Consider the following 25,277-nt stretch of genomic DNA (forward strand, 5'->3'; position numbering starts at 1 on the left):
TGTTTATATTGCATGAATCAATATATAGGCCATACTTAAATACTAGGGCTTGGACTATGCTCTTTCTTTTCTCATTTATTTGTCTATACACAACTACCTATGCCATAGTTTTCATATACTACTCAGTGCTTTGAAATTCTGCCAAATATTCCTTAAAAAATACTTTAAGAAAGCTTAAAAATAAACACTCTCTGGAGCAAAAGTAAAAAAAGAAACAAACAAAGCAAAAAACCCCAAAATCCAACCAAAAACCCAACAAAAAAGGAACAAAATATTCAAGGTTTTGAAGTGGAATCACTTCTTAGAGGACATAGCTGTCATGAGTTGCAGGGAGCAACACCATTTACTGCAGCTGGTAAATTAGCTAAAGCCAGGCTATACAGAGCAAGACAATATCACTTTCTTCCCACTTACATGTGATCTGATATGACTCAAACAACAGTCTTTTAATGTCATTTTTTACAGATACCCTGAAAATTCTCTTGTATCAAAAAACAGTTTATGTACTCTTCTATATCCATTTCGTAATACAGCAGATCTACTTACCTATTCTTCCTTTCTCTACAAAGCCATTTAGTGATGTCTAGAAAAATGATGAGAATTTTATTTCTAGAAAAATAACCTTTTTTTCTTGTGTTCCCCACAGTTCATGCTTTGAGCCAAAACCTACCCTTGAGTAACCACAACAGTCAGCAGCACTGGGAGGAATGGCCAGATAACTGACAGCAGAGTTTCCCACTCTTAGGTTGTTGTAAAAATGCTTATAAAGCATCAGGGAGAGGGGTAGGAGAGGAAGGGCAGAGAATATTTAAGGGAATTTCTTGGATGCTGGGCTAGGAGATTGGAGAAAGCATGCACCTGCCATGTATCTTATCCATTTCACTAAAATGATATTCAAAATCAGGCAATGCTGATATTCCCAGAATTGAAATAATAAATAAAAAGAACTTCCAGCTAAACTAGTTATTATCACACTAAAGTCTTTATATAATGTGCTATTTACAGGGAAATACAAAAAGTATTTCATTCATACAAGTACTACAAAGACTACACGTGATGCAGAACAGCTTTTACACTAGGCAAGGGTATGGAACCTGGAGTCAAAAAAAATAGTGAATTTCCCCCCACTTACCAGTGCAACAGGTGTTCAGTGCAAAACAAACTGTGTTCACTCCCTTTGATTTCAATGCATTTTCTCTAGAAAGCTCCTAACAGAGTCACAGTCATTCTTCTATGCTCTCAGCAGCAGCACAACAGCTTTGGTGAAGGAAAAGCAGTGAGCTGGCTGCAGAGTGGGAATGCAGAGAATTGGCAAGTGTAGAAAAAGTGGAGAAGCTACAAAAATTTATTTTCCAACAAAATAACTCTCCACAAGCTGTGTAAACTTTTCTTACTAAAACAAATACTCTAAAACACAAAGATTTTACATTTCCAGTGAAACTCACAGTAACATTTGCCTGTTTTTACTCTCCTGAAGTCTCAATAAAGAGCCAGCAGATTTATGCTTTCCCAATTACCTGGGTCAGTAAATTCCCTCATATTCCCTGAATGCAATTTGTATTTTTAAATTAAGAGACAGAATGTAGAAATAGACTTGTTGGGCAAAATACCTTTGTTTTCTTCCGTAGATTCTGACAGTTTGCTGCCTAACGTGCACACGCACACGGACACCGATCCACCACCCACCCACTCACATACACACCTCCAACACGTGTGCTCTGTTTACTGACAGTAGAACCAAAATTAAGCTGTGCCCATTGCAATATTGTGACCTGAACAGAGAAGAATAATTTATAGTGGTGAGTTCATTATCTTTACCGTAACTTAAAATGCAGAATTTGGTTTGCAAGGGCAGCATAAGGTATAAGAGTTACACCCTTTATCTCAAGCACTCATCCGTATTTACAGTAAGTATAAGCTTTCTGCTACAGAAGAAAAAGTATTTAGATTGAACACTGTTACAGATTTCCTAAGTGAGGCTAGTTCCAGTTGCCAGTAATTCAAAAGCAAATCTGCTGACTTGGCATTAGGACTCTAAAACAGTGTGATCAAACTTATATAGTAAGAAGGTGTCTGCAGAAATAACGTTTATAAACCGTATATACAGTACACAGTACCAGTACATAGAAAATAGATTTTGACTCCATGATCCCCTGTGTGTAAGGCAAGACTGAATTCTGTCTTCATACGGAGACCACCAGAGGTACAAGCAACAGAGTGGTGCTTAAATCAATATGCAAATCAAGTGCATACAAATTAAAAATCAGAGCAGACAAAAATTTTTCGATTTTTTTATGTGCTGATCCTGGCTTGCTGAATACATGGGAAGTTATTAAACATCAAATGTACCTTTTTTTTTAAAAAACACTAACAACACCTTGATGGCAACAGATATTGTTCAAGTGGCAGCTACCAAAAACAGCTTGAAAAATGTCATAGTACAACATCAGGAACTCTTCAGTTGTACTACACTAATTCATATAGCACTAACCAAAAAAATAAGTATATGAATATTCTATTTCATGCTATTGCTATGCAAGCAACAGCAATACAAATCAGCATACAGAAGGATACCATATGTTCTGCAAAGAAGAACCCAAGATATTTTCAAGGGGCATTGTTACAAGACTTCAAAGAAACACAAGACTGCCAGAGGCGAAAGTTACTGTCGGATGTAAACATCCCTGTTCCATTCCCCTGCATCGTTACGTTTTTTCGATATCACTTCCCCATCCTTGTCACAATATTGGTCCCTTGATTTATGACGACTGCGCTGTTTGTTGCATTCATTGTGGTCCTGCTCGCGGTCCCTCTCCTTTGAGCGATGCCGGGATTCTCTGTGTCTGTGTTCACTGATCCCATGGGACTCGTCTCTGTGATTATGATCCCTGTGAGAATCATAGTGGTCACCGTGCTCGTGTGAGTAGTCCTCCTTTGGCTCTACGTAAGCTGAATCTCTGCTGTCTTGTGTTTCTGAGTCAAAAGTTTCTTGCCTGTGAAGGCCTCTGACACCACTGCGGTGGTTGTGGTGTTGGCTGGAGGAAGAGCGGTGCTGGGATTTCTTGATGGGTTCGACCCGTGCTTCCTCTTCAATGTGGGAACCGCTGCGCTCAGGGACCGAATGGTCATTCCTCTGGTCTCCTTGAGATCCCTGCTACCAGAACCAGCAGTAAGGTCATGAGGTACACATTGAAAAACTTCCCCCAACATCAAATTCAACTAGAAAGTACCATGAAACCAATAAAATTTTAAGTACAAAACAATCCACTTTGAATCTAAACTAGGAAAGAAACCATTAGTATTCAACTTTTACTCAAAAAATTCAGTATTATAATACAAACAATTCTTTTTACTCTCATCAGAATGTAGGGTGGCACTTGGGATGTTCTGTGGCACTTTCTCATTTCTTGTGATGTTTCTGACTACTCCAGTTAGCAATAATTGCCACCACCCTCTGAAGAAAAAGAGAGAATGCAGAAACTGCAGAAAAATTGAGAGGAGATACCCTGCCAGGAGAGGGCATGTATCAGTTGAGAGTTTACAGATGTGTGTTTGGAAACAGCCGCTATGGGAAAGTGATTTTAGAGGGCTGATGAGGTGGATTCCAGCAAAGAACCAAAGTACAAAACCTTGGTTCTTACATAGTCACTTTTTTTTTTTTTTAAGGAAAAAAATTGCAATTGATTCTAGTATGAATAAAGTTTGTATTATGATACTAATAGTATCACTGACCTTCTGTTTTCTCAGCAATAATTTCATCTCTTCTTGGTAATGAAAAATTAAACATTAACCTCATAATTTTAAGAGCTCGAGAATACAGCCCATTGCTAAGAAAAGCAGGAGGAGAGTGATATTATCACATACAAAATTTCCTAACACACCACTGCTATTAAAAGACCGAAATAAAAATTACCAGGTAATAAACCTACTCTTCACCCGTATAAATGCTTTGAAATCACTGCAAAATGAACAAGTGGCATTATTTACCTCATTTGGGGTTTCATTACATTAACCTGCTTTTATTGTCAAACCGCTGCTAAGGACTTTTCAGGCTTAATTGCAAAAAATTTTATAATTAATACTGAAATTGAATTATACTTCTCACATGAGGTGAAGAATGTCAAGACAAAATTATCTCTGCTGCCACAAAATGAATGTAGATTTTACCAGAGTTATACAGGCATTTGTTAGTGAGACTGTTCTGAATACCAAAGTTAGTCTTAAGTTTGCCCTCCTATGTTCAGGGTTGTCTAAAAATAAGGATTGCCCCCAGGGCAGCTCATGGTTGTATCTTCTTTCTGTCTTTCTATTTTGTGGGAAAGAGCTAGGGGAAGGAGGAAATTTTGTCTTTTAGCCACAAATACTGGCAGGTGGGTTTCCTAGCAAACCAAAAAGTAAAATTACAGTAAATTGGAAAGGGAAATAATCTGTATTTAATCAGAAACTTATATAAAAAAGCACATTTAAAATCAGCAATTTGATAAATTTTGCAAATCTTAATTTTCTAAGACAACATTTTGTTACGTAAACTGAGAGACAAGCTTTGTTTCTAATTTGAAACAAACGTTATAGATGAAAACAAGGCAACAGGAATAGCATTCAAATTTCTTATTTTTTCTTGCTTTTGTGATTCTCAAGATGATTCTGGTTTGCCAGAGAGGAATATAATAATTGTAAACATGAATAGATCTGCTCAAGGTGAAATGAAATGACTCAACAGACGTGAATTGTAAATGAAATTAAGTGAAAAGCAAAGGAGTCCAAAGCAGTGCCTGCCTTTCATGTGTAAACACAACTTTCATCAGTTCGTCACTATGACTGGTTTTAAGGCACATACACATGGTGTACAAGTGAAACCCTATTATTCTCATGTGGTCAAATGCAAGTACCTATACATAATCATGACAAATAAAATCTGTCATTGCTGTAGTTTGAGAACAAATGCAAAATTTGAACATGCATTGGAAAACACAGCTACTTTTACAAGCTCAGATGCATCTTCTGTGCTATGATGAGCACATGTGAAGGAACACAATGAATAAATTTAGAACCAATACATGCAAGTTCAGAACAGTGTTAGGGCTGTTGGGATTTATGGGCAAATTCACTGACAGTGAATTTGATCTGATCTTCATTAAATATTACAGGGACACTGAACGGGTAATGTCTATATCTGGATTAGAGTCTGGCTTTTTGGTTCATAACCAAATTCAAGATCTGATTTGGAACAGATTCTTCAGTGCAGGAGTTTTATGGCCCAATTTCACAAGGTTTTTTGTATAAAATAGAGTAAGTTTGAGATAATCCTATTTCAGTCCTCAGTTTGTACTTTCAAAAAAGTAGGGGCTCTTGGAAAGAAGTTTAAGCAGTGTTGAAAGAGGAGAGAGGAGCCTTTGTCCACTGACTGAATTTGCCTTGCTCCTCATTTCCAGTGGTCCCTGATCACCTGCACCATATGTGTTTTGAGGTTGCTCCAGTCCCTTTGGAGTTAGCCATTTCCATACAAGTTGTTCCAAAGCTCTCCCTCAGACAGACACAAGGTCTGCCTTGTGCCTTTGCCTATCTCATTTCAAACCATCCCAGGAGGTCTCACGCCTTCGAGCACCACTTGCCATGCAATGCACACAGGCAGCTTCATGCTGTAAAAATGCCACTCTGGCAGCTGGCAACACAAATCCCTCCTTACAATGTACATCGGGGACTTAAAAACCACAAACTCAAAATATGTTTCATGGCAAAGGGGCACTGCATTGGGCCCAGGGGAGGAGGACTCCCTGCTCTGCAGTGCGGACGTGGATCCCCCAGACTAAACAACTGGTGGATTTCCCCTGCAGAGCAATCCAGAAAAACGGCACAGGCATAGACTTTAAATTATCTAAATAAAGGGTCCTAATACTGTTGAAAGAATGGGTTCAGCAACCATCATTAAAAAATAGACCCACTCTATGCCAAGGCAATGACAAGCTCAGGTTTGAGATGTCATCTGAAGTTGTGTCATAGGAAAATGAAACCAAAGGAACAGAAAAGTTTTATGTTCCATAAGGGACCTCTGTTGATTAACACTTCTGTATTAGCAGAATACAAACGAACTGTGAAACTGCAAATACACTCTCATTTTTAGTCCTTAAAATAAAAATCTGTTAGTTTGTAAGGAGACAGCACAGCATTCAGAAAAGTGTTATTAAAACTCTGCAGTTTCTCCAGAGAATGTGGTTAATACAATAAGTATGTGAGCTATAAATCCACACCCAAAAAGCATAAAAAGATTTGAGCAAGATAATTTAGAAGTTTGCAAAGCAAAAAAAGTTTATCTAGCAAGGCTGCACACAACAATACTGAATTTCATACTCAGAAATTCTTCCAGCTCACAATTTTTTCAAGTTGTTTCAGCTCTGAGGACAGAAAAAAAGGCAGAAATGAGCTATAGTTTACAGTCTCTTTTCCTGCAACTGTGTCTGAAAGCAAGAGGAGATACCCTTCAAGGTGGCTAAAGGAATTTTTTCTTGTTAAATAACTAACCTGTGAAGTCTGTGGTTTTCTAATAAGAAATAAATTGACACAGCAAATTGTTTTGCAAAATCATAAAAAAGAGCACAACATTTTTGTATTTTAATTTGGATGCAGATACATTTTTTTAATTTGATTTTCTAAAAGAAGGTGTTTTTAGCCAAAGTTATTAATTGTAACTTGCATATGTATATAATTTATGGGCATATATTGAACTTATGTAGACATTTAGATGTAGTAAGCCTTTATTTGATCTGGGACAGATCTATTTTTTCCCCTCTCTGTGATCTTCTCAGCCTCAAGGCATCATTCACTACCTAAAATGAAATATCATCTTTAAACACTTCATTGCATATCATGCAACACATATCCAAAGGAAAGCATCTCCTTATGCTGAACACATCAGTAAAATTATACAAACCAAAAGTTGAAGGAGAATGGAGGGGACATAATAAGCCCATATCAACAGGTAGATCAGTGCAGAGGCAGGAATACAGCCTGCTTTTCTCAGCTCACTGGAGAGTGTCCTCACTGCTCAGAACATAGAGCCTCTCAAGGTCTTTCTGCACTATGTGCAGTGCAGGGGGACTTGGATCTGACCTAAGTTTGGTTGAAGGAAGTCTGTACTTTTCACAGCAATGGCCAGTGAATAAAAGAACAAAGGAAACACTGGAAGGGCCACATTGACCTTGAGTCTTTACTAATACAGTCAGTTATCCTCAGCCTCTACAACTCTATAGCCTGTGGCAAGATTGGAACAGATTTCCCCACAACATTTGTGGATCTGCCCTGTACATAACCCAGTTTGTCATGCAGGGCCTCTGGGGCTGGGATTTGCCTATTAGCAGTAATGTGCCCATCAGTCAGAAAGTTACCAGAGGCTGGAATGAGTATAGTCTTAGTCTAGTTTTTATTTCTCTGATTGGATTACATGTGGCCAGCTACAAAAATGCTTGTGGCTGGTACATATATTACTGGCATGGTGGTGTCCTGGGCACAATAAAACCTGAAGTATTCAATTTCACATCAACATATGTTTTCAGTCAGGCCAGCTTAGTCCTTGGAATCAAATCCAGCCCCTAGTCAATACACAAACACATGCTACTATGAATACAATAGAAATAACAGTAACATGCTTCCATTTGCCTTTTATACTGCAAATGGGGGAATGTCTGCTGGAAAAGCTTTTAGTCTATCAACAATCAAAAAACATATTCAGCATATTCTAGTATCAGCCTAACTCCGTGCTTTGGAAGAAGAAGAAGTTGACAAAAGAAAAAGAAGAGATAGAATAAAAAGTGTACCTGTAAATTAATATTTGGACCTGGGCTAATAGGTAGAGTGGCTGTTGCAAGTGTGCGGGTGAGAAGCTGGTTAGGAGGATTGCTGCTAGGTGGATGTGTGGCCTTCCAGTAGGCTTCCAGATAGTCAGCAAGGTGCTCACAAGCATCTTCAAGCTGGTTCTCATCAAGAATTACATCGAACATTTCCTGAAAAAGGAAAGGTTTTAGTGCAAATAATCACCAGGTAAAGGGAGATCAGCTAGAGACATTGATCATGCTTTCCATTAATCAAAAATGAACCACATTTTTAGTAATTGTATTAAGATATTTTACCCTTTTTTTGTGTGTGTTTGTTTTTCTGAATGCAGTTGATGCAAAAGACTGTAATAATAACTACCACTAACTAGCACTAGCACTTTACTCTTGCTAAAGCAAGGCCTTGTGACTTCTACATAGTAATGTACAAACAAAGAAGGCAGCAAAGAAGCAGCAACAAATCTTGAACAAATCTTAAAGTAACGGAAAGAACAGATAAATATTGAAGAATTAACTATTGAAAAAAATGGAATGGCAAGAAAGGGATTCAATCCTCCTGTAGAATAACTGTAGAATAAGAAAACTAAGGCAAAGACCAATAACTAAAAATAGTAAGAGTATAGATCATTCAGTTTCCTAGTGTCATACAAATATTAGGTAAGAGATTAGTCACACAATCTAATTTTAGTCTTCTAAAGTTAGGAGGTGAGTTTCATCCACTTCCTCCCTGGTCAGGGAGCAGAAGGCAGCTTTGAGGGCCTATGCAGGTCTCCAGCATTCTTCACTGACTTACTGGGGACCTGAGCATTGCTTAACTGAGATGCTTGAACTTAAATGATGAAGACATTCCCTCCACTCAGCTCCAAACTGTGGCAAATTATATCTGCAACTGAACTGTACTCTCATCTTCTGCTTTCATACTCTTGACAGCTGAGGATGCAGGCAGCAACGCATGCCAGGCTTAAAACACAGCTGGTGTGTCATCACCTCCACTTTATAGGTGGAAATTGAGAGAATTTGCTTCAGTGCACATCTGAAGAAGAACTGCAGAGCTGTCAGCTAGGCAGTACCACTCAGCTCTTTGCCAAAACTCTGACCAAGAACATCAGCAGTGTGCTGTGCTGACAGATGTCCCAGAGAAGCTACTCAAACCATTGGCCTTATTCTAAACTACCAGAGATAAAGCACGGTCACTAAGAGGGTTCATTTTTAGACCAATAACCCTCTAAAACTTATCAAGTAAAACAAATGTTCTGTTTACTGAAGCACTGACTGTATCAGCACACATCCTAATAACTGATTGTGACTAGGACTTTCTCCCCTGCACTCTAGTGCAGAGCCCTGAGACCTCAGGAGGTGTTCTGCAAAAAGCAATAGTTAAATATGGCCAGAAGAGGGCAAACATTCCCGAAAATTATGTAATTAACCTGGTACTTGAAAAGAAAGGCACCTTTCAGAGAGAAGGCATAAATTAACAGTAACTCACAGGAGGACACTGTGCCAGTTTATCAGCTGCCACCATCTGAACATTAAGGTGTTTGGCCTGAGATTTCCCTCGTGATTTTATCAACCTCTGTAAAACCTGTGAAAAATAAGACATTAAAAAAAGTGAACAGGCTCAGACTTAATATGCATACATAACCACTTAAAATGTTTACATTTGAAACTGCTCATATGAGCAGAGCAAATTCTGCTTTTGCTGGCTTCAAGAAAATTTCCCATGTTCCCTCATCCAGGATATGCTAATTTTCACTTACATCTAAATATCTCGCTTCCATTACAAGCACTAAAAAGTTCCACTCCTGCCTTTTTTCTGGTGCTTCTGGTTTTGTTTGTTTCTAAGTTGAATTTTTTTAATTGATCTCTTGAGTTTTCTCCCCACAAATTAATTTTTCTCTTTTAAATGCCTCTTCAAAAGGTCTGTGCATTTTTTTTACACACAGTGAAAGAGTATATTATCAGATGTTAAAGTTTAGCAATCAGTCTGATACTAATTCAGTGAAAACCATTCTTTCATTTCCATATTATTTTGATTTAACAAACCATAAGCACTACTTATGTGATTGATACTGAAAGTGCAATTCCAATTAAAAAACTCAGTGGAGCTACAGAATCTTTTCCAAAATTAGTTTTGGTTAACACTAGAACTCAGATGTATTTCTGATTATTAATGCTTCCAAATTGCTTCCAAAGGGAAGCATTAACAACATATAGCTTTGAACCTAAATGAGGACATGTGATTATCTGCATTTAAGGCCCAAAAAAACCCACAGAAAAAAAAAAAAAAACACCCCCCCAAAAAAAACACCAAAACAACCCAACAACAAAAAAAACCGAAACAAAACCCAAAACCAAAAAACCTGAAAGAACATGAAGGTATCTAAAATATTTACCTTAGGAGAAGAAATCTTTACGTATACTATAATGGGAGCCAGAGAGGTTTTGCTCAGTTGAGCTGGGTGGTTAATGGTATCAGCATCAAGCACTACCAACTGCAGTGTCCTGGCTAATTCAAAAATCCGTTCAATTTCACTTTGAACTTCAGCTGCAAAGTAGAAAATTAGAGTTATAAAGTGACTAGTTTTAAGAAATGCAACATTATAGTAAACTGGTGTGTTGCTCCTCCTCTGGTTGCAGGAGTTGTTATCCATGCATGTCCCTGGCACAGTAGGGTAATGAATACAACCTTAATGAGAGCATTTCACCCCTGTTCTGTTGCCCTTGCAGGTGCTGCCTGCCTCTCTCACCTCATCAATTCCTGCTATTCCAGGCTGGAGAGACACTGGTAACACCTTCTCACATGACCCCAGAGCATGCATATAAGGAAAAGGGGTACAAATGCTTGCTGCATCAAATGGCAACCTTACTATTCCACAGATGTGCTTCATGTAAATAATGTCAGCCCACACTTCAATCTTAACCAGTAACCAGTTTGCTCAAAATGGAGTGCTTGAGATAGGCATTAGAAAGTACTGGTTACTCTATTGGTAGAAAGTACTATTTTCCCATTTACTTCAACTTATCAAACCTCTGGAAAACAAGTTATTTTCTACTGGCCTCAGTATGGGACCATGTTAAAAATTTGGCTATTATGTGTAAAACGCTTTTATAATAGAAAATAATGGAATAATCCAAATAATGCTATGTTATCCTCCTCACAGTCCCAGGAGCTGTGGAAAGCTGATTTTCCCAGAGGAAAAGAATTTTTTCTTCTGGTAGTCATGCTCCCAGCTCCTCAGCACCCTGTCTGATTGGCAGTGCTTTCCAGGGCAAACCTCTCCAAGACAGATGGGCTGCATCCGCTTTCACAAGTGGTGTAGAAACCGTCTTCATTCCCCAATGAAACAAAACTACATCTTATAATGGCAAAATCATCTTTAAAATGAAATCACCTTTTCCTGCTCAAATCTTGCTATTGGCTGATTTCACAGAGGAATTAGACAAGTTGGGTGATTTGTGCAAGTCTATAAAGGAACTCATTGGGCCAGACAAGACTAATTCATACAGGTTTCCCTTTAAAGGTTGTGCATGCTTCATGAACCAAAACCAGATTATATATCTAGCCCATTCAAAGAAAATTTTGGAAGAGAACCAACAGACACTTAAAGGTTAAGAAGAAGTACCAAAAATTTAATAGAGAGTTTCTTGAAATTACATTATCAGCCTTTTATCCATTATGCTGGCAAAAGCTTAACTTTTGCTTGAAAACACAACTTATCTGATCTGGCTAGAGAGGGAGGTTTTTACATCAAATGGTCTCTTTCAAGAGATATAAAAATATTGTCTTCTTCTAAATAAATCAGGTACTATAAAAAGTTTGCAAAATTTCCAAGAGAGAGCAAGGCATCCCAGCTAGTATTTGGTTCCAAATGAAAAAGTGATTGCTAGGGTCATTTTATAAACAAAGTAACATCTAACTGGTCATCAGAAAATCTGTGTATGATATCCTTTACTGGAGGAGGTGGACATTGGTTTGGATTTATTAGAGATCACTTCCAACTATTTGTGCTTATCTGCAGCTTTAGGTAAGCACATACAATCAGTGTTCTAGAGCAGTGAACATTGTGAGATGTGCACAGTGTGGCATGGAAAACTTCAATGCACGCTTTGCTGCTGGTCAGTAAAAGCACTGTGGTCCCACTGCTGTCTGAATTAGGACCACATTTTTAAAGTCAGAACTTCTGATGGTTCTTGGCACATTCATAATTACATTTTCTACAGCTTTATTACACAGAGATATGGCTGAAATCACCACTGTCTCAGAGTTTTAGCAGAAGATAGTCAATAATCTATCCCTAATTTAAGTTCAAATGACAACTAGAATAAACATGTCAGAGAGAATTTGTCATGCTGTTCCGATTGTAAGTTTAGATTGCTTTCCTGCAATTTCAAGCCAGGCTCAACACTTTAGTCAGTATAACAATATGCTAATGTATCATTTTAAGACCGTTCCAGACTGCTAAAAAACTCTTGTTCAAGACAGTTTATAACCAGCAAAATCTGTCTCTGTGCCATTGTATCATAACTTTGTCTGGGGAAGCAGTATTTGCTACACTGCTTAAGGCACTTTTCTGCCAGCAGTGAACATGTCTCTGTGGACTAGATTTCCTGCTATACATTCTGAAACACCCTCTGCCAGGGCAGAGTACACCTCAGGGTATGTTCTATTGTGAAACACACCCACGGCAATAACTGCAGGTGACTGTGGTCCTATGAACCAGAGTTTCCATTTGAGTCCGAAGATGGAGAGAGATTTTTTTTTTTTGTCAATTAAAATGTGTTTCAGTACTTATTTTTCTTAATTTAGGAACAGGAGAAAAGTGCAAGGAACTTCACTGCATGATTGGTGAACACGTGCCTCTACCTCTTCTGTCAGGAATGGATGGGAAAAATGCCACAATAATAGCTGAAGAGGTCCTGATCTCCTGCTCCTTAGAGTACTTCTTCAGCCTCTTGAGAAGCTTTCATTTTGCTTGAAGCCTTTTTTGAATTCCAACTTTACAAGATTGTTGCAATTACTTACTTAATAGTGGCTTCTCTCTTTAGATGACAAAGGCTTTAGCCACTGCTACTGCTTTGGTTTTCATTTTTCTTTAGCAATATCTCTCAAAAACCAAATTCTCTATCTGTAAAAATTCCTTCACAACAAGACATTCAACATGAATTTTCCCTCAGACTTTTGCCCAAAGTAAGCAAAGAACTCAAAAAGTCATGTGGGGATAGTAACACAAATGTCACTGGTAGTTAAAATAGGGAGCTGAGAACAGTGACAGTAGGGTATCTTCAAAGCAGTACAGTAATAGCTTTGCAATTTTCCCACCTCCATGAATACCATCTATTTATAATGTCCCTTCTTATGTACTGGAGAGGCATAAGAGTGAAGTTATAACACTAAACTCCAATAAATTGTATTTGGCAATCATAATGAGAGGCATAAAAATAATTGGAATTACTGTGACAATCGTAATGAAATGCTGACAGCCCAACTACAACACCCAAACACAGAAATCAACTACCAAAGTTTAAAGTGACCCTTACAATCTATTTCATATGGTCTCCTGGTAACCAAAAAGTGAACATATTTGAAATGACAGGAGCACTCAACTATTTATTCCATACAATAAGGAGTCAGCTCTAAGAAGCAGTATGTACACATTTCCCAGAGAACTTTAAATACAGCACATTTAAACTTACTACCAAATTACCAATATTGCTACTGCACCTTGAACAGAAATTCAGTGCAATGAGAGGATAAATAAATCGGTTATCCTATTATAGGGGCAGACAACTATTCTTTACACCAGTTGGACCTCACAAGTGAATTCCAAGAAAAAAATCTTTCCCAGTTCACTACAATAATCTCACCTAAAATAAAGGCAAAGATACAACAACATTTTATCTCTGTCAATTCACTAGTAACATGATGAACCTCTGTGGAACTCAGGGTCACTTATGTGATGCCACTGTACAGGAACATTCTCTATGCCACACAGCTGGAGAAACAGAACCGTCCTGCAAACCTGCGCTGCATCCATCCATAGTAGCCAGGAGTCACCCACACACTCAGCTTGACAGAGCAGTGGCAATTTGTTTCAGGCAAGACCCTGATGAAACAGCAGTTCCATGAGAGGGAAAAGATGCAAAATGGACATGCATTTGGCCTGCAAAGGGTCAAGTGAAGCACAAAATACTGCTCAGAGGCAGCAAAGAAATTTTGATCTTCACAAGGAGCAGTGAAATTCAAATACTCTCAGCTGAACACAGTACGACTTTTATATCCTATTGAATTTGACCTTGTGTCCTGTCTATGGTACTGGTGGCTATGTTTTTTCTTCATTGAAACAGATATGTAAATCATGATTTCAACTGCAACAGGCACAGAGACAAAGCATTCTAGATGTTTTAAATAGGGGTCCTGATATTAAAGACATATGGAATGAAAAGAACACAACTCTGTCAATGTATGCAAAACAAAATGATTAGCAACACCTTACACAAGTGGCTTTGAAATAATTTTATAAACTAAGGAAAACAGTAGCCATGATTTTTTTATGCTAATTCTCTTATACAAACGCAGTTACTTAAAAATAATTAACCACTAAACTCCATGACTATAATTAATGAGTAGTTTAACGCAACCTGAGGATTTCCATAACAAAGATTGAAGAAAAAAATATAGTGTTTATCCCAGTGCCTTAAAACCATGTAGAAGGTCTTGTACCAGAAGTCCTACTAGAAATGAGTAAAGATCATATCTGAAATCCAAGGAAAAAAAAAAAAGTGATAATTATTGAGCTGTGCCTGCAGAAGCCTCTAAACGAGAACAAAATCCTAAGCTTGACTGACAGAATTAAAATTTTAAATTTTAATTTGTAAGCATGTGTGTGTATACCCACGCTTAGTATAGACTGAAAAATGACCAGCGCCTCCATGGGGTACTGCTGTAAGCAGAATGCAGGCCACAGCAGGACTGCACAGAGATCTGTGCTCACTGGAAACAAAGCAAAGAGGCCAAGACGCTACCAAGGTGATCCAATAAGCTCCAAGAGGTTTGAGCACAGCAGAGCAAGCTAAAGAGAAACCCCACAGGTATAATAAGTGTTTGGCCTCTTCTCATCTCCCTCCTTTTCCTTCCCTGCAGCAGCAATGCTGCTCTGGGCAGGCAAGGAGCAAACAGGGGCTTGGGCTGGGCAGTCTCCATTCCTTCCCCAGGCAGGGAGGTTCAGCCCCACTGTCTCCAAGCAGGATTACATGACCCACCTCACACCGTGGGGTGTCCCAGTGCTGGGGAGAAGAATGCTTTGTGCCTCTGCTCCAGCATATCCAGCTAAGAAGGAAAAAATCTTGAAAAACATAAGAGGGAATAAATGCTTTGGCGTAGTCCTGAGGCAACTGGTCAAAAGATGGCTGAATTACAGGTGTTTTAATCAAATGTCTAGCCTAAATGTAGTTTTGTGAATATACTTAGATTTCCCTCGTCTCTATCAAATACTTTAGCCACTAGCTTGATAGGTAAAAAAAGGGAGGGTGGGAGTGGGAGGATGACAATATTTTCCAGGAAAAGTGGCTGCATGTGTTACTCATGCCTAACAGATGGGGCTCCTGCAAAGGATAAGGCAGAAAGGAGAGAAGCATATCTGCTGCTCTGCTTGGAGCTCCTCAGCTGAAGGAGAGCTGTGGGGTGAGGTGCTGCAGGAACGCAGGGTTTTCCTCCTCCTGCCTGCTGAGGCTCAGTTTAGGCAGAATTCAGATGGCTTTTAATGTACACACACGTCCAAGTGGTATTGACAGAAACGATTTCATGTTTGGAAACCTCAATGTAACCAAGACCTATTTATAATGGACTAACATCTCCTGAAATGCAGCACTGTAATTATGTGAAAATATAAAACAGATAGTGTCATTTAAAAATACTAAATGGCACATAAAAATGTCTACTTCCTGCCTCCCTTCTCTGGGCTAGCAAAACAATAGCATTCATGGAATGATGCTTCTTATGCCAAGTTTAAACTGGTAGTAAATTTTAATGGCCTATGAATGGAAAAGACTGAAAGTAGCACAAGTGGCTGAGCACTGCACAAGGGTGCACTGAAATGGCTATGCCAGGAAGAACCACAGCAGCTCCAGAAGGTTCCATGCAGCAGCACAGCACTGCTCCTATCATCAAGCTCCCCTACACTCTGTTAAGGAGTAATTGTAATAGAAAAACTGGGCAAAGAAGCAGTCTAATATTTATTTTGTCCAGGGGATAAAGCAAGTGTCTCTGCATAGTTCAGAATGGATATTATCATGTTAGGCTGGCAATAACTTGGCTATTTGTGCACAATGCCTCATTACTCAGTGCAGTGCTGTAGGTTTTTACAGTCTATACATAGACACCAAGTAAGTGTACCCTTGGTCTGTTGTTTTTTCAGAACAAACATAAATAAAAATATTCAGCCTTTCTCAAAGAAAGGATGTGGAACTACTCCATTCCTGGCTATTCAACCTCTCCTGATGATGGTGTGCCACTCACAAACATTTGCGTATTCACTGAGTGGGAGAGATACTGACTCTGCAGCCTGATGCTCAGAGTGGGAGGCAAAACACATGGATTCCAGTTCCTTCTCCAGGGAAGGTTTAATTATTATGCAAAGTGCGTAAGACTCAGCAGGACCAACCAACAGCCTTCCTAGAGGTGATCACAGCCCTGTCCTGGCGATGGAATGATGAGTCCATGCCTCTCTTAGCAGAGAACAGAACTGAACCTAGACTTCTTTGCTTTCTGGTTAAACAATGCAAACTTTTTGTCTTGAATAAAATGGGGACACAGACACTGACTTTAATCAGTTCCACCAGCCTAGGAGAAAGAAAAAACCATGGGTCAATTCAACCTACAGTGTGAATAGTTTTAAGGGAAGCAAACTGTACTCTTAAACAAACAGCTAACTAGCTAAAAATACTTTATCCACCTATCCAAGTACCCTATTACACAATTATCCACAATTTTAGAAATTATTTTAACACTTTACTGTACTACTTTTTTTTGAGCGTGTTTTGTTTCAATGTAATTATCAATCACACATATTTCTGTGCAGTATAGTGCGAAAATATAAGGACAGGTTGTTAAGAGTTATATCTAATTTACAGAAATCAAGAATCTTTTTCCCCTATATACCCTTTGAAAACAGGAAACTTCATGGAAATGCTTTGCCTATACTGTGTCAAAACCGTTTTTGCAAATTACATGATTGGAAAGTTAGTAAGAAACATGTAATATAGAACTACCTAAAGAATTCATTAGGGAAACTCTAACCTTAGCTGTCGCGGAAAATCAAGGCTGTCCCAGCAGGACAAAAGAGTATTTTGGGACATGTGAGACTGATAAATTATAACAGGATCACTAACTTCATGCTACTCTTTCCACAACTGTGGGCAAAAAGAAGTATAGCTACATCCTCATGAAAACCCAAAAGCTCCTAGCTGCCATTTTACTGCATTCTGGTTCAAGGCAGGTTCAGGTTTACCAGGTTAACTAATTTAGCACTTGAGAGTGAGAGTTATGAACATTTGTCACTGCTATCTTGATAAAGCTGTAAGGGGACAATAAGGGTTTTCCATAACACATTGAACATCTCCTTTATTTTCTTTAAACTATATTAGATCTCTGAGACTTTGGGAAGGAAATACTCTTGGTTTAGTCCAAATTTTGCATTCCTATTCCTTGGCCTCTGTAAGCAATGAAGGATTTTTATGAGGCCTAGCTAGAACTCTTTTAAATTTATCTTTGTTTTATAGTTGAGGAACCCTTTCCTTGAAACTTACCCTATGCCACAACTGTCATTAAATTACCAGACATGGAGAATACATAGAAATATCATATACATATATAATATACAGTATGTATGTACATATATATATTTAACAAATAAATTGTTACCACAGTTTCAAGCATTCAATTGGCTTCTAACACAATTATAAAGGGAAAGAAAAACCCCACAAGGCTAAAATTTGCACAGCTAATCCACTACTATTTCTTTGAGCATTTATATTTCATTTTCAGAAGACAAAACTTTGGGGTATCAACCTAATGATGTGAATGGAAGCTCTTTTCAGACACAGCCTTCCAAAGGTAGGTGCTCATTTGCACATGCAAACGGGGTGCATGTAATGCCTGACAGGTTATGTGCACATGGAAAGCAAATAAACAGACTCCCAGGCACGTGACAGCAATCGATTTACCATAAACACAATGACACATTTTACATCCACGGTCACCCGTCTGTCTTAGAACACGCAGATTAGGTGTACGCATCTCAGATATACACAATGGAATACCTAATCTGTAGTGTTTACTTGTCAATGCCAACTTTATTTTTAGAATTACTTGAAAATAAATAAGGAAAACCAGCAAGGATTTCTAAAAGAAAGACTTAGCAACACAGAACAGGATCGGCTTTTGTCTGTCAGTGAGCCAGATGCGAGAAACACACGGTGGTTCTGTCAGGTACAATAAAGCATTGAACACAAAACAGCAGGAAAAGTAATTTGCAAGCTTGTATACATACCTAAAACATCTGGAAAGGGAGAGCATTAATGAAGCAAAGAATGGAAAAAGCCAACACAATCAGGTTTTGTACAAAGCATACAGCATGAGGTAAGGTTATAACAAGTGTAACATACACAGAAAAAGGTTTGGGTTCTTTTGACAAAGAAATGCAGCAAAAGCACAAAGCTGGTTCAGTTTCTGCAAATGGCATGTGTCCATATGAAAATTTAACTAAGCCAATTAGGGCTGATTTTCAGATGAATAAGATTTAATGTACTGTACCTTCTTGGAGAAAAAATGTGTTCAAAATTACAGATTTCTACTAGACTTTTAAAGAAATTTCCCTTTCCTTCAATTTAGTTCTAACATCTCACATGTTAAAACATGTAACAATATTGACAAGCAAACATTTCCCTTTACATCAAAACAAGCTCAATTAGAGAATGTCCTATCTCAAACTGGCACAGAGAGGAGTAAGACTGTACTATCCACCTAAATCTTTATGAGCCAGACACTATTTTTAAAAAGTTCTCGAGAACATTAATTTTATACTAGATATTCAGTGGCAGCATTGGTTTCCAGTGAGTCAAATCCCAAGTCTATTTTTAACTGATTCCATTACAAAAGCAAACTGTCAGTCGATAGGTGTGTGCAGCATTATAAACTGATTGAGACTCCCTTATAATCCTGTAAATCCAGTTCCTCGTGGCTATTCCTATTTCTGATTATCACATTGTTGGTGTATGTCTCTTTGAAATTAATTCTGCTTTGTCTGTTAAATCATTCCAAAGAATGGTGCTATGTACAACACTGCAGACCTGTACTGGGTGATAAAGGAAGAGTTCTCAAAAACAGGTACATTTATTTCCCAGAGAAAAGTATTTTGTATTAATATATCAAGCACGGTACCTTTTTACTACCTTAAGTAATTGATGGAATACTTATTAAAATAATAGTTAAAAAACAACAAACTATTTTCAGAAGTCTAAGAAATAGCCTTCTCTTCTGCTCACAAACGACATCATAATTGAGGGGTATATCAGTGGCCTGGCTGCATGAGGTACCACTACACAAAGTTTGATGTGTAAAATAGCTTTCCATTGAATCTGGAAGGAAGGAGGGATATGAATTAACATAAAGCAGTTCTGGGGAGCTATATTTGCCATATATATTATATAGTGAATATATATATACACATACATTTTCAAAAAGGCATTTTTAAATTATACTAGATGTAGGAATAAACCACATAAATCTCTGTCCATGTGCCAATGACTGTTCAAGGAGGAGAGAGAGGAACTCATCTCCCCACATCTCAGAGCTGTGCAGCCAGAAGACCCTTCCAAAGCAAACCAAACTAAAACAAATACTGTTTTTCCTTAACAAGAATTATTTTTTTATTGCGATAAACACCAGTTTTAAATACCTAGGCCAGAACTAAGTCATTGCAGGTAGTGTGGCCAAACCCACTCCCAAAGAAAAGAAAAGAAAACAAAAAAAAAGCACCCACAAAAAACCCAGAAAATCCCCTCCCAAGAAACCAAAAACAAACCCAAAAAACCCCACAGAAAACCAGTACAAATTAAGTGTTTTCTTAAGTTCTGGGGTCTTTTTCTTCATTCCCCACCACCCTACTCCCCCCCAACCAGCAATCTGAGGAAGAGAACCTATTATTTTCATTTTATAGAAAGGAAAATGTAGGTAGAGAAAAAATTCATTTTCCAGGACTCTGAGCAGACCTGCAGCAGATACTAGAAAAGAACTAATGTGATGTGAGTCTGAATTTAATGATATATCTATAAAACTTGTATTAGTAGAGAATACTGTTGGCTGCAAAGCTAATGCTAATAAAATATGAAATGCCAAAATAGCTCTCCTAAAGCCAATCTTTTGTGATCTGTATTATAAGAGAGCACATTCAGAAACATATAGTTGTTCTGCTAGGGCTGCTGTCTCATTCAGTATACCACTCTATACACTGTCAACTGATAAGAAGCCATAGAATAATTTACTTTCTTCTGATTGTCAAATATGTGTTTCACATCTTATTTAGAACACAAGACTCTAATCTTTCTCTGAAAACAGAATGCATAATATAGCATAAATAGCAGGGCTATTTTGTGGCTTACTTTGTTGGTATATGCAAAAAAATTATTTTTCCCTTTGAAACATACCAGTTAGGTGAGAACCTGGAATTGTCTGTGTATTCTAAAGAGAAAAATGGAATTACAAGTTATGAATAATTCGGGGAATTAGTTTTCAGAAATGTGTGTCTGATTCTTCAGAGTAATTATCAGTAGAAATTTTATTCAGAATAGAAATACAGGAAATCCTGATTCTTGGGGATTCTTTCTTCCAGAATGGAACATAACCTTGAAGTTTCTTTTAGAAGTCAGTGCCAAGACTCAGGACATTCCTGATGCTGCTTTGTACTGTCAGTACAGAGTATCAGTACTGATCTCAGAGAAGGAAAAAATTCTTTGAGCTAGGCTGGGAATGAAAAGAATACCTCCCCAGTTGAATGTCTGCAAAGAGCAGAGCCTACAATAATTTCAGGGGAATGAGGATCCACAAGGCTGGTATTTTACAAGGTACCCAACAGGATCTCCAGTAGTCCATAAAGGACTGCCTGCTTTCCATCCCCTTCTCCAAGTCAGTGCATTACCATGGCACACATTGATTTTGATGGTATGCACTATTATTTGACAGGTCCAAAGCTTGGATTTCTGTTTCAGCTACAATACTCAGTATTTGTACTAAAACTGCTTGAAGCATACAAAGAACACTAGGAAAAAATAGCCATCTTCATAAAGTTCACAGCAGTTCTGTATCAGAAGCAGTAAAAGCCACTATTGCACTGGGGCAACTGCACTGCATCCAATTCCCCACACTATTTTATATATTTTCCAAGAACATTAAGGCAGAGGACTGGTGGAAAAGTAGTCTGTAAATATTTGACCAAAGACTGGATCACAGAATACTTAAAGATACTAAAAAGCTGCACAGTTAGCCTTATTATCACTTCCTAACCTTTATCTTGCACTGCTTAAATTTGTAAAACTAATAATACTCTTTTAATGGGATATTTTGATGATTTATAGCAAACTCATCATACAAACTGAAAAAAAAAATAAATCCATTATATAGTGCAATATTGCCACTCACCTCTTCTACTTCAACCAACTGAATACTCATAGCAGTGGTGTGTTGTCACCTACCAGCAGACTACAATGATGTTTTCTGATTGTGACTTTTATTTCTGCCTTGAGGTACATTGCAGGTAGGCAAGGGAACAGGCTGTAACATGCCTTGTACTTTTTTATTTTGCCTTTTGCAAAGGTTTTCCCACTGTCTTACAAAAGCAGTTACCTTTTCTGACTCCAGCTTATTTTATTTTATCTCCATTTTCCTCCCAACACTGCCACCACATCACTCCCCTCCCTCACTTCCTGTCTGATTTCTGTCCTCCCATGGTTTATCCCATGCCTAGAGCACTGACCTGGAGGTGCTTTATCAGCAGGTTTGACTATCCCAACTCCTTCTCCACAAGCCCAACCTTTTCCATAATGGATTTTCAGTACTTGCCTTCCTGCCTTAGCCTGGCCCGCTGCCTGTTCCTCCATGTGAACATCTTTACAGTAAACAACTTTTTATTCCATTCTCCTTGCTGCACAGTAAAGGAGGGATTGCAAATTTAAAGATGAGTGTCTTTTCACCTCAGTTCTGCTTGGCTGCCCTGATTCAGTCTGCTGGGAGCAGGTTCTGCTCAGCATCATTGCTGGACCTTGCCAAGGAAAGCTGAGTCTTGAAGCAATTCAGATGCAAAGCTTGGCATGTGTTAATAGCAGCTTCTAATACTTTGTTCAAATTTCCTCATTATTTTCATAAAATTGCCCAAAAACATGCAACTGAAATTTTTTTATTCAGTTCACTACCAAATTTCAAAACCCTGCTAGATTACTAGAACAATGGAAGTATTACAGCTTCCGAATGAAAAGGGTTTGGGAATATTTTAGCATACATAAAATTTATTTTTGCCCTAGCTTTATCCTAGAATGACCCAGTTGCCCTGGTCAAAGATCTGAAGTTATTTTATAAATCAGTTAATTTTTAGAACAATTACACACAACTGAAAGCCTGAAATGTAACTGGAAATCTTAGTTATTAACAGGCCTGTTACAAAAACTAGAGACACATCTACCTTTCTATCCACATATTTGCATATATACATAAACACTGTCATCTTTTGGGTGTCTCAAACTGAGGTTCTGTCAGAACTCCCATTTCAAATACCTCCATCGAAAAATGTACCTTGACACAAAAAAAATGTTGATGCTCTCAGGAGTACAGTTCTACATGAGATAAAGGTGTACAGGATTGGGCAGCATTTAATTTTTATTGAATTTTGTTTTCCTGTATCAAATTTTTTGATAGGTGTTTCACATATATATGAATATTTTAGCATGAGGAATGAATTATATGCTTTTGCTACTGCATGTATTTGTACAATATTGCAAAATTGCACAAGCTTTGCTGATGAGGCTGAAAACTTAAACATCATGATTCTGTTTGTTCCATAACTAGTTGACCTCCATAATTATTACCAATTTTCAGTCCTACTCAAATTAAATGACAGTTTATCTTTTCATTAGATTATTAAACAGTCTCTGGGGACAAGACTGAAATTCACACAGAAGAATATTCTTCTTGTGTGTAAAGCTATTAATTATGTTGTTACAGTACATTGCATTTTGATATTTAAAAAAACTTAAAATAGGACACACTTAGAAGCTACAGATTACTTTCAAGCAAAAATTCACAGCCTCCATACAGCTGAAAGCAAAGGTTTTACAAAACAAATTTTCAAGAAAGGGAAGTCAAAATTTTTAAGGTGAAGAAGCTTATTCTAAAAAGCACTAATATATTAGGCTAATGCTAAATATTCAGTTACAGTTCAGGTGTTGCTGGAATTTTTTTTGTTGGAAAACTGGTAAGAACTTATTTAATAGGATAAATTAAATTACTTTCTTGTTCCACAAAAGTTACAATTTTTCAATATGCAATGCTGTGTTCAGGGGAAATCAGTCTCTCTCATAGGCTACTAAAAGGAACCTGGAGCTCTGTAGAGACAGAAACATGACTGGAGTATTCACCTGGGATGTAACAAGTTTCTCTTTTTATTGGTATTTGATGGGGAACTCACACAGGATTTGTTATGGGACTTTTGTCCCGTATCTCAGTCAAGCCTGACAGGAGGATGTAACTCCTGGCAGGATTAATCTTAGAATCATACAATGTTTTGTGTTGGAAGGGACCTTAATGAGCATCTAGCACCAGCCCCTGGCAGGGACAGGGAACCTTCCCCTAGACCTCCTGGCAGTCTCCAGGGGTCTCTACACAGGGAATGCACCAGTCACAGCAGCAGAGTCCTGGATACAATACATCCCACTCTAGAGGAAAGGCAAAGGCAATCAGGAATTAAGACTCCAAAATTACCACCTTTTACTCCTAAATCTAAGGACACCTTGGGTTTGGAAGCTCCAGTGCAGCCACCTGTACTGTAAATGGTTACATTTAATTACAACTCCCCAGCTAAGCTTATTCTTCTCTCTGGGTAATAAATGTTTAAATATTGATACAACTGGACAAGCTTCAGTACAAAAAGACTCACAAAAGATGATAGATATTTTGTCTATGGCTGTAGCTTATACAGTTTTTTAAAAACATCTCCCTTTTTGCATCCTTCCTTTTTTTGTACTAAGCTTATCATTAATTTAAACTGATACAAAATTCATAAAATATGTACTTCGATAATTTTTCTCAGACTTCACGTAAGTAGCTATCACTACTAGAAATCTTATCAAAAATAATGCATAATATCAATAATATCTATATAATTCCAAGTATTTTAAAACTGCCACTTTTACTTAACCAGAAGAACATATCTTCAGATTTTATATGAATGGCTGCCTCTCTCCACTGAGGCAAACAGAAAAATTGAGCATTAGCACAATATACCAAAATCAGCACTATAGGAAGTTTACCTGACAGTGATTTTAAAATTATTTCTAGTGCCAGGATTTCTGAGTTATGGGAACTGTGATTTTCTCACAGCAGAGAGAAGGCTATTTTTAGCTCACACATATGAAATGAGAGTAGCATACTTCACAGGCAAATTGTAGATAGCATCATTACAGGTACTTACCTAGGCTTGATCTCGTGTTAGATCGCTCTATTATCGCATGCTTACTGGGATTGTTTAATACTGAGCGTTTGGCAAGAGAGATGTCTGCTGTGACTCGTGTAATTGATATACTGCAAAATAAATACAGCAAAACAGTACTGAATGTTATTTATCTTTCAGGGATGTGGGGAGAATTCTCATTTAACACTAGAAGATGGCTAAAACTACAGGAAAATAAGTTCTCAGCAGCACAGGATGCTTCACCCAATGTGAACAGAGAAAAAAACTTTATCTAACTTAATACTGCTTCCGTAACTACTGATAAGTCATCCTCCTACAAGTGCCTGGGGAGAGGGGAGGCAGCAGGAGGTCAAGGATTGCTGCAGAAGATGGGACTTCCATGGAGTCTCCAGGTCTGGCGAGGGTCTGACATTTCACCAGTATCCCCAGTATGAACGGACTAGTTTCTCCTTTCCCTGACTTCTTGAATGACAACCTGGCTTTCTTTAGCCATACCTGTAAGACATGTAGGGATATGCAGAATTCAATGGTAAAGGAATTCAAAGGTAAGGCTTGTCAGGGAAACAAGTCCAGCAATGTAAGTCAGGGGGTTTTTGTTGGTGGGGGTTTGTTTTTGGTTTGGGTTTTTAGGCTTTTCTTTATTTTCAGTTTACTTGCACTCTCTTAGAAAAACACATGTTTTTCTAACAGAGTGCAAGAGCTACCTATAAATTTCCAG

The 25,277-nt window shown here is 38.0% G+C and overlaps 1 protein-coding gene across 7 annotated transcripts in view; it reads right to left on the reverse strand.

Moving 5' to 3' along the window:
- Positions 1-28: 28 nt before the first annotated feature.
- CACNB2 (calcium voltage-gated channel auxiliary subunit beta 2) overlaps positions 29-25,277 on the reverse strand; it is a 242,041-nt gene continuing 216,792 nt past the window's right edge. The window contains exons 10-15 of one of the 7 annotated variants that reach the window (XM_058830507.1): positions 24,560-24,669; positions 10,220-10,371; positions 9,313-9,408; positions 7,812-7,997; positions 6,349-6,392; positions 3,012-3,151 (exon numbers count right to left, since the gene is read on the reverse strand). In XM_058830507.1, the coding sequence (XP_058686490.1) occupies positions 6,387-6,392; positions 7,812-7,997; positions 9,313-9,408; positions 10,220-10,371; positions 24,560-24,669 (550 nt within the window). In that variant the 3' untranslated portion in view covers positions 3,012-3,151; positions 6,349-6,386. Of the gene's footprint in view, positions 3,155-6,348; positions 6,393-7,811; positions 7,998-9,312; positions 9,409-10,219; positions 10,372-24,559; positions 24,670-25,277 lie in introns of all 7 variants that reach the window. The other 6 variants (XM_058830508.1, XM_058830502.1, XM_058830503.1 and 3 more) reach the window with 6 other exon arrangements.

Source organism: Poecile atricapillus, chromosome 2 (genome assembly GCF_030490865.1).
Source record: "Poecile atricapillus isolate bPoeAtr1 chromosome 2, bPoeAtr1.hap1, whole genome shotgun sequence".
In the NCBI taxonomy this organism is placed as follows: domain Eukaryota; kingdom Metazoa; phylum Chordata; class Aves; order Passeriformes; family Paridae; genus Poecile; species Poecile atricapillus.